The 9,930-nt window shown below is 50.3% G+C and overlaps 1 protein-coding gene across 1 annotated transcript; it reads right to left on the reverse strand.

The window, feature by feature from the left end:
* Positions 1–253: 253 nt before the first annotated feature.
* On the reverse strand, positions 254–4,715 carry PPP1R14A (protein phosphatase 1 regulatory inhibitor subunit 14A). The gene is made up of 4 exons (XM_082606902.1): positions 4,272–4,715; positions 2,004–2,084; positions 1,364–1,396; positions 254–471 (listed from the first exon to the last, which is right to left on the reverse strand). Exons 1-4 carry the CDS (start codon positions 4,470–4,472, stop codon positions 343–345), a joined length of 444 nt encoding a protein of 147 aa, XP_082463028.1. The 5' UTR covers positions 4,473–4,715; the 3' UTR covers positions 254–342.
* Between the last annotated feature and the right edge of the window lie 5,215 nt (positions 4,716–9,930).

Consider the following 9,930-nt stretch of genomic DNA (forward strand, 5'->3'; position numbering starts at 1 on the left):
GTGCCACCCACACACTGAGGCCCTGCTGGCTGGGACTGGGCCAAGGCTGGGGGAGGTGAGGAGAGGATGTGAGTCCCAGGCGTGCAAGGTCAGCAGAGCCTGTTCTCATGCTCCCTGGCTGAGAGATTCTTCATCTGCTCGGGCCAGCTGCGGGTGCTGGGACATGAGGAGATGCAGCAGGAGAGAGGGAGGTGCGGGGAGGAGCTCAGGGAAGCCCACAGTAACCAGGGAGAAGAAAAACAGGCACGCAGTGTTATTGTTACAGAACCATTAAATACAACTTATAAACAAGCCAGGATGGCATTGGGGGGAGATGGAGGGGGTCACAGAGGCCAGAGAGGGTCAGGGCCGCGCGGTCAGGGCTCGGTCCTGGAGGGGGCTCAGGCTGCTGTCACCAGAGGGGCTGGGCTGGCGGAGGCCTGGCTGCTTGTGGAGGCCTCGCAGCTTCACCAGCAGCTCCTGGACGAAGTCCTGAGGACAAGGCGAGGGTGCTGAGAACACGGGAGGGGTGGGGGCACCCCCCGCCCAGCCCAGCCCTTCTGACCTGGGCCCTTCTATTTCCTGCTTCCTGGTCAGTGAGAGGGGAAGGAGGTGGAGTTAAGGAGGGGTAGAGGCTACAGATGGAGAAGAACATGCGGGGGTGGGGGGAACAGGGAGAGAGAGATGGAGAGAGACAGGGACCCGTAGACAGAAACCACGACATAGATGCAGAGACAGAGAGAGATGCAGAGATAGAGACAAAGGGAGAAACGAAGGGACAGAGAAAGAAACAGAGCCACAGAGAGACATGGAGATACTTCTCGAGCCAAGAGATTATCAGGAGAGTCCCCAGGGACAGAGGCCTAAGCTGGCTCCAGGGCAGACAGACACACAATGACGTTTGTCGCTCTGGCAGCCCAGAGCTGGTTAGAGAAACATGAATATTTTTCCCTTTTAAAGCAGAGAAGGAAGTGGGAGGGGCTAGGCCGCTCAGGGCCTGGAAGGATGGGGGGGCGGCCCTGAGAGGTGGGGAAGGGAGCCCCAGGGCGGTGGAGGCAGTCACAAGGGAGAGAGGAGGAGGGAGGTGAGCGGGCAGACAGAGCGCAGCAGTGGCAGAAATAGGAGACAGATGGGGCAGCATGTCAGCAGGGAGGCGATGATGGAGCCCCGGGGGCAGATGGGAAGAGAGGGGACAGGAGCGAGGAAGACAAAAGACGCCACTGGAGATGAGAAAACGGCCATGGGAGAGGCAGGGCTCCCAGAGTTCCCTCTGCTGGTCCTGGGCACAGCCAGCTTCTTCCCTCCTCCCCGGAGACCGCCCCCCAGCCCCCAGTCAAGGTGCAGGGGGCACAACAGGGCCTGGAATGGGGGATGGAAAACTCACCTCTGTGGGCTTTGTGCACGACTTTAGGAGTCCCTAAACAACCCCCCACAAAAAGAAAAGAAAATAGTAAATGACTAAAACATATGCCCCACCAGCCCCTTCCATTTCCCAACCAAGCCCCAAGGCAGCAAGACAAATGGCAGTCAGACTCCAGGTGGACTTCCCATGTGGCTTCAGGGGACGCACAAGGCCCGAGCGTCTTATACAGCAACTGGGGGCAGAGTTGAGTCAAGAAACTCAGCACCAGGACCAGCGCTAGATCCAGAGAGGGCCAGAAGGGCACACAGCATTTCCTGCCTCTAGGAGATCACAGGCCGGAAGAGCAAGGACACTGCGTCCAGGCTGCCTGGCTCTGACTCCCAGATATGCGCCTTCTCAGCTATGTGACCCTGGGCAAGTGATCAGATCTCACTGGGCCTCATTTTCCTCAAGTGGAAAGCAGAGATAATAATAGTGATAATAGTGAAACGGAGATAATAAACCCTTCAGAGGGTTTTGTGGAGATTAAATGAGTTACTGAGTGTAAAGCAATTGAAACGGTGCCTGGCACTTAGGAAGTGCTCAAGAAACGTTAACTATTGATATGATTTGAAGGAAGGTGCAGGGTAGGGGGCTGGGGGCGGCTTCCCCTTCCGGCTACCTGGATTTTCCGGCTTCTCTCCTCTTCACTCTCTAATTCCAACAATTCATCGATGTTGACCTCATCGGGCATGTCTGCCTCCTAAAAGGCGGAGAGGGAGGGGCGTCAGGGTCCCTTTCCCCTCCCTCCCCCCGCCTTTGTCCAGGTCCCTGGAGGAGCCCCGGAGGCCCCGGGGCCCAGCTGGCGGGTTCTGGAGCAATAATGTGGCAGTCAGGGACAGCACCGCCAAGGCGGGACATCTGGGTGTTGGGGGGAGGGGTCACAGATGGGTTGACAGAGGCCCGGGAGCCTGTACCATCTCGGATGCTGGCCCCTGGGCCTCGGGAGTCTTGGGCCTGGCACGGGTCTCTTGCCTTGGCCCTTATTCCCACAGCGGGAAACAGGCCTGGTGGAGTCTTGGAATGTCAGATTCTGGGATTCAGGAGAGGCGCTGGCTCTGCCCTTTCAAGGAAAAGTTTAAGCGCTAGGTGAAGGGGAGGGAAGCTGGCAGGCTAGAGCCTGCTGGGGGTGGCCCCTTGCCCCAGGGCACCCAAGCGGGGAGGGCTTGGGTCAGGCCCCAGGGCCAAAGCGCAACCCTCAGGTCCAGGAAGCCCCCCAAGGTGGGTGGGAGGGATAAGCCACAAGCCCAACTTTGAGCAGCCAAGAGGGGGACGCTTGGATGGCCTCTTGGGGCAAAGGGCAAATGCAGGCTGGCTCAGTAACCCTGTGGGGGGCAGAACCCAGCTGTCTGAGCAAAGAGATCCCAGAGGCTACAGTTTTGCCTCCCCTACGCAAAGCCTTGCTGACTCCATTGTGGGCTTCAGGCCTGGGAGGTCAGGGGATTGTGTGTGGCATGGAGTGTCTGTAAGTGTGTTACCTGCCTGTGTGAGTCTCTGTGTGTGAGCCAGAGCCTGATGCCAAGGCGCCAGGGCCGGCACGAGGGTGCAGAGGTGTGTGACATCGTGCGCGACCTGTGCAGGGGCCTATGGTCCTACGGGTGGGCAGTGGGCAACTCTGGCTTAGCTGTGTTTGTCTCACCGTCATGCGTCCCTGTAGCATATGCTGATCTGTAAGTGACCACAGCTTGTGTCCCTGAGAGTCTGGCTAGCTGTAGTGCCCACTGTCGGAGGCCGACCTCAGAGGATGCCACCTACCACCAGCAACTGTCCACCTGTGTGAGCCCACATGTGTCTGAGAACAGAGGGCCCTCGTGTCACTGCGAGGGGCCATGGCTTCTCCCACCTTCGCACTGTGCTGCAGAGCATCTGTCGTCCTGTGTGTTTGTGTACCTGTGACCATGCTCCACAGCATGTGTGTGTTGTACAAAATGTGACTTCAGGCAGAGACCTGAGTGAGACGTCGTGTCTGTCTGTAGCCCATGAGACAGCATAGGAGGCCATAGCTTGTGCCCTGCGTGTCCACCGGCAGCTGCAGTTTCTGCCACTGTATGTCTGGAGGTGCCCAGAGCTTACGTGGTTTTCTGTCTGGGTGTAGCCATAATTTCTGTTATTTTCTGTCTGCACGTGGCTGCAGCATCTACCATTGCGTTTGCACGTGACTATCGCTTTTTGCCTTTAGGAGATAATGGATGGTCGTTACTTGAATCACTGGGTGTCCGGGGTGTTGTAACTTGTACCATCTGCGAGCTGCTACAGCCTGTGTTGTGTGTATCTATGAACAGCTGTAACTGGAGTCCTTTTGTGTGGGTGTAGCTGTTGTGTTGTGTCTGCATATGGCTGTGGCCTGTGCTGTTGTGACTGTGAGAGCCTGTGGCTGTAGCATAGGTTGATCCGTAAGCGACCCCAGCTTGTGTCCTTGAGAGTCTGTGCATGGCTGTTGCTTCTGTCACTGTGTCTGCGAGTGGCCATAGCTCGTCACTGTGCACGTCTGTGAATGCTGATGCTTCCTTTGCTGTGCAGCTCCGTGTGGTTGTATCTCCCCTGCCACCATGTATGTTTGGCTTTCAGACATCCCCCTCCCCCCACCCTTTCTCCAGATATGGCCACTCCAGCTCCCCAAGTTTGCCTCCTCACCTCCCATACGCTAAACCCCTGGTGCTCTCCTGGTGTTTGGACACAAGTGTCTGTCTGTGTGCACAAGCAGAGGGCCATGGAGGGTGGACGGTGAGGCCCATGAGTCCAGGAGCGTGCGTCCTAACGTGCGAACGAGGCTGCACCAGCGCGCACCAGCGAGCACAAGCAACCAGAGGCCTTCAAGGCGTAGGGAGTCCGGGCTCGGGGGTCTATCGGTCCGGGACTCCCCCTGCAACCCCACCTCTCCCCGTCTCACCCTGCCGCAATACAGCTCCTCCAAGCGCCCGTCGATCCACTTCTCCACGTCCAGCCGCCGCTGCAGCTCCCGCCGGTCATACTTGACGGTGACACGCGCGTGTCGCTTCTGCAGCCCCCCGGGGCTGCCTCCCGGTCCCCGGGCCCGCGATGGAGCCTGCAGCTTGCTCAGCACCCGCCTGCCCAGCCGCTGAGCTGCCATCGCGGTCCTGGCCCCGGCCCCGGCGCCGCGCTGTGAGCTTTCGCCTGACGGCCAGGGGGCCTCTTACGGGCCGGGGCGGGGCCGACCGGGGGCGGGGGCTCGGAATCGCAGGGGGGCCGGCCCCGCCCCGGCTGCCGCGGGCCTCAGTTTCCCTGCCTGCAAAGCGAGGACTGGCCGCTGCGCCGGCGTGAAGCCCGCGGCCGTGCCTGGCTCAGGTATGGGCGGGATCCGGGAGCCCCCGGCCCGATCGGGAGACAGGGGTTCCCGGGGCCTGGATCCGGGGGAGGCGGGTCCGGGATGGGCTCTAGGGGACCCGGCCTGTCTGCGCCCTCTGGCGGTTTCCAGGGACAGTGCACGAGCCCCTGTGCTACCTACTCTCTTTGCAAGGGAAGTTCAAGCCATAGTACTCAACGGTACATCATTTGTTCCTTCTTTCATTTATTCACTCATCCATGCATTCATTCATTCATATTCACTCACTCTACTCAACAAATATTCATTTGACATCATGACATCTGGGCTGTAAACTCCCCCCCCCCATATCAGACTCCTCATGCCAGATAGCATCCAGGGGTTCTCTGTCCCTCTGGTCATCACCAGGCTGCCCCTCCTGAACGTCCCTAGGCACTGGAGATAGAGCAGTGAACCAAACAGACAAGCCCAGTCCTCATGGAGTCGGCGGCATTCTTGCGGTGGAGGCAGGCAGTGACATAATAAGTAAGTACGGTATATTATACAGTTTATTAGAATATGATTAGTTCTATGGAGAAATATGAAGCAGAAAATGAGAAATAGAGTGAGGGTGGGGTTACAGTTTTAGCCAGGGTAACCAGAGAAATCTCTTACCTCACAAGTCTTCCCACTTTAATTGAAAGCAGCAAGAATAACACTTCAAAACTTAAATGAAACTTAAATTTGGCCATGTCCCTCCCCTGCTTAAGACTATCTGTAACTAGGCAATAGTTTCTTAAATATGACATCGAAACCAAAGCAACAAAAGAAAAAAGAATAGGAAAATTGGACATCATCAAAATTTAAAGCTTTCATTTTAAAGAACATCATCAAGAAAGTGAAGAGACAACCCACAGAATGAGAGAAAAAAATTGCAAATCATATATCTGATAAGGTACTTGTATCTAAAATAAATAAAGTCGTGTAATTCAATAATAAGATGACCCAATTTAAAAACAGACAAAGGATCTGAATAGACATTTCTCTAAAAAAGACATACAAAGCCAATAAGTACATGAAAAGATGCTCAACATCATTAGTTATCAGGAAATTGCAAATCAAAATGACAATGAAATACCACTTCACACCCAGTAGGATGGCTATAATTTTTTTTAAATGGAAAATATCAAGTGAGCGTTGGCAAGAATGTGGAGGAAGCAGAACCCTCGTACATTGAGGTGGGAATGTATGTAAAATGGTGTAGCCACTTTGGAAAAGCCTGCCAGTTCCTTAAAAGGTTAAACTTAGAGTTACCATATGATCAAGTAATTCCATTCTTAGGTACATACCAGAGAATTGAAAACATATGCTCACACAAAAATTTGTACATGAATGTTCATAGCAGCCAATAGGTGGAAACAACCCAGCTCATCAACTGAAGAATGGATAAATAAAATGTGATATATCCATATGATGGAGTGTTATTTGGCAATAAAAAGAAATTAAGTACTTATATATGCTACAATATGGATAAACCTTGAAAACATGCTAAGTCAGTGAAACGAGACACAAAAGGCCACATGTCATATGATTCTATTTACATGACATGTTCAGGATAGGCAAATCCATAGAGACAGAAAATAGATTGGTGGTTGCCTGGGGCTGAGAAGATTGGGGGAGGGAGAGTGACTGCTAAAGAGTCAAGGGTTTCTTTTGAGGATGATGCAATTTTCTAAAATTGATCATGATGATAGTTACACAACTCTATGAATATACCATTGAATTGTATACATTAAAAGGGTGAGTTGCATGGTATGTGAGTTATATCTCAGTAAAGCTGTTATATTAAAAAAAAATGCCCATCGCTCCCCATTGTTCTGGGGCAATCAAAGCTCTGCCAAACACAGTCCCATGCCAGCACCTTTGCACTAGCTGTTCCTCTGTCTAGGAAAGCTCTTCCTTAGAATGATGTCGACAGGGCTCACTCCTTCATCTCCCTCAAATGTCACCTGTACAGTGAGTTCTTCTCTGACCACCCTATTTCATATTGCAACTCCCATGCCCCTTACCTGGCTCTGTGTTTTATCCATAATGCTCACTGCCTTTTCACACTGTATATAATTTACTCTTTTTATCTACCGTCTGTTTTCCAACTAGTAGTGTACCAAAGGGAGGGCAATAGGAGTGGTCCACCTTGGGTACAGGAAAAGAGGGGTGCACTGTCTGTGGAGAATTTTAAAAAAATAATAAAACTGATCAAATTTGGCCAAGCTTTTATTATGCCATGTGACAAATTCTCAACAGTATCAGTGATAAACTAATCCTTCCACCCCCAGGAAAAAATTGTTTGGTGGTCTACTGACTGAATTGATGCAATACTGTTGAGTTTGTTTTTAATACTGTTGAGTTTTAATAATATATATGTAAGCTTCAAATTAGATACTTTTATTACTCTTTCCTTTAGTAAACTTTGTATTAGTTTTTTTATTGCTGTGTAATAAATTAGCACAAACTTAGCATCGAAAACAACACATGTTTATTAGCTCATAGTTTCTGTGGATCCGGTCCAGTCATGGCTTAGCTGGGCCCTCTTCTCCAGGGCCTCACCAGGCTGCAATCCATGGGTCAGCCAGGGCTGCCTTCTCATCAGAGACTCGACTGAGAAAAGATCTGCTTTCATCTGCTTGAGGCTGTGGGGGTGAGGTCTTCATTTTCTTGCTGGCTATCATGGGGTTTGCTCCTGGCTCCTAGAGGCCACCTACGTTTCCTTGCCATGTGGCCTTCTCCATAGATCTTCTCACAATGTGGCGATTTATATCTTTCAAAGCTAGCAATGGAGAATCTCTTTCTTTTCAGTCCATGAAGACAGAGTCTTACATAATGTAATGTAAACCTCCTTTGCCATATTTAATTGGTTAGAAGCAAATCCCAGGTCGTGCTCACACTTGAGGGGATTATACAGGCCATGAACATGGGGACTGTCCAACATCTGTTTGCCACAATTTTCTACAGCAGCAGTTCCCAACTTTTTTGGCACCAGGGACCGGTTTCATGGAAGACAATTTTTCCACGGACCAGGGGGCGGAGGGGGGGGAATGGTTTCGGGATGATTGAAGCACATTACATTTATTGTGCACTTTATTTCTGTTATTATTACATCGTGATATATAATGAAATAATTATACAACTCACCATAATGCTGACAGGAGGCAGAGCTCAGGGCTCAGGTGGTAATGCGAGTGATGGGGAGCGGCTGTACATACAGATGAAGCGTCACTTGCTCACCTGCCCTCCGCTCACCTCCTGCTGTGTGGCGTGGTTCCTAACAGGCCATGGACCGGTACCAGTCCGTGGCCCAGGGGCTGGGGACCCCTGTTCTATAGGGAAGTCAATATAGAGAACTCTCAGGTATACACTTGGCCTCTGACATATGAAGACTCAGCTGTGTGTGTTCATTTTGAAAATAAGTTCATAACAATTTGGAATCATTTGGGCTTGTTTCAGTCATTTCTGTGATTCTACATATTCTTGCATTTAAGTAATAGGTTAGAAATTTAAATGATAGCACACTGATTGTAAAGATGAAGAAACTATTCTGTCATTCTACACATCCTTTTGGAGTTTTTGTGTTTAAAAATTTAAAAGAGTGAATCAGGGTATGAACTGTGAGGTATAATATTTTTATTTGGTAAGTACAAAATTTTCATTCACACATGAAATATTTTACTGAATTTGAGTAATATCTTTAAAATGGAAATTTATTCATTTTCAATTATTAATTTTAAAATTAAAGAATAAAATAACGATTCTTACATGATTATTATCAAAAATAATTTCCTGGTAGAGAGGAGGTATAAAAAATTATCCACCCCAGGTGTTGTTACAGAACTGAATGTGGGTTTGGTCGCCTGCCACACAGCAAAGCCAATTTACTGACACTGGGTTGTGGTAAAAGAAAGTACAGCATTTATTTGCAGGATGCCGAAGAAAGAGAAGGGGCAGCTTGTGCTCAAAAGACGGGATCTCCCCGATGGCTTTCAGGGAAGGGGTTTTAAAAGAACATTTGGGGTGAGGGTTGTAGCTCATGGACTTTCTTCTGATTGGTTGGTGGTGAGGTAACAGGGTGATGTTTTGGGAATCTTAATCATCAACCTTCTGGTTCCAACCAGTCTGGGGTCTAGATGCTTGTGGTCAGCATTTAGTCACCATCCTCCACCTGGGTGGGGGTCTTAGTTTCTGCAAACAAAACTTAAAGATATGTGTCAGATTGTTATGTATATCCCTTGAGGAGGGACGGACTCTGTTTTATCACTGAACTATTGTTTCTTGCCCGTTTCCTTTGTTTCTGCGTTCCTTTACTTCCCTAACTAGTAACTGTTGAGTCTGCTCTTTGGAACTCAAGGAAGGCCTAAGAGACCAAAGTCTTTTTCTACAAAAAAGAAACAGAGGACTTTTGTACCTGGGAGGGCCCCACAGGGTCCTGCTTGGTTTCAATCCCCCTTTTCTTTGATACTCCTCAATCCTGAAGGGCACAGGGGCAGGACAAGAAACGGAACAAAATTTTGGATAGAGAGGTTAATCATAAACTTGGTAGGTCCTCACTGCAAGATTAAAGAAGATGGCAGGCATAAAATCTTAACTGTTTAAGGTAAACACCACTTTGATAACCCAGTTAAGGTTCTTCACATATTATTATGTCTGCAGGGAGGCCAAGTAGTGGGTGTGGCCCTGGCTCCTGTAACACACTGTGTCTTTTTTTTTTTTTTTTTTTGCGTTACGCGGGCCTCTCACTGTTGTGGCCTCTCCCCCTGCGGAGCACAGGCTCCGGACGCACAGGCTCAGCGGCCATGGCTCACGGGCCCAGCCGCTCCGCGGCATGTGGGATCTTCCCGGACCGGGGCATGAACCCGTGTCCCCTGCATCGGCAGGCGGACTCTCAACCACTGCGCCACCAGGGAAGCCCACTGTGTCTTTCTTGCTTCAGGACTTTTGCATTTGCTGTTTGCTTAGAATGTTTGTTCATCAGCCCTTCTTATCCTTCAGGGTTCATGTCAAAACCACCTCCTCCATCACCTGTTCTCTGTTAATCCCAGCCCTTGATTCATCTCCTTCATAGCATTGTTAGGTGTTTTAAATAATAATATACTTATTTTAATTCTCCTGTTGGCTACTCCTATGCCTGCCCTACTCTATCCTCTTTTCGAGATTCAGCTCATATATCCCTCTTCCAGGAAGCGCCCCCTGGCCCGGAAGCTGGTCAGATGCCTCCTCTGGGTTTTCCTCCTTT

This window comes from Mesoplodon mirus (assembly GCF_964341445.2).
Source record: "Mesoplodon mirus genome assembly, chromosome: 19".
Taxonomy (NCBI): Eukaryota; Metazoa; Chordata; class Mammalia; order Artiodactyla; family Ziphiidae; genus Mesoplodon; species Mesoplodon mirus.

What these genes read in the sequence shown, in the direction of transcription:
- PPP1R14A (XM_082606902.1), bottom strand. Translation starts at nt 4,472, where the DNA reads ATGGCAGCTCAGCGGCTGGGCAGGCGGGTGCTGAGCAAGCTGCAGGCT. An exon ending in AGAGAAGCCGGAAAATCCAG is followed by an intron (nt 1,397 to 2,003) that starts GTAGCCGGAAGG and finishes GGGGTTGTTTAG; the next exon opens with GGACTCCTAAAGTCGTGCAC. An exon ending in CGTGCACAAAGCCCACAGAG is followed by an intron (nt 472 to 1,363) that starts GTGAGTTTTCCA and finishes CCTTGTCCTCAG; the next exon opens with GACTTCGTCCAGGAGCTGCT.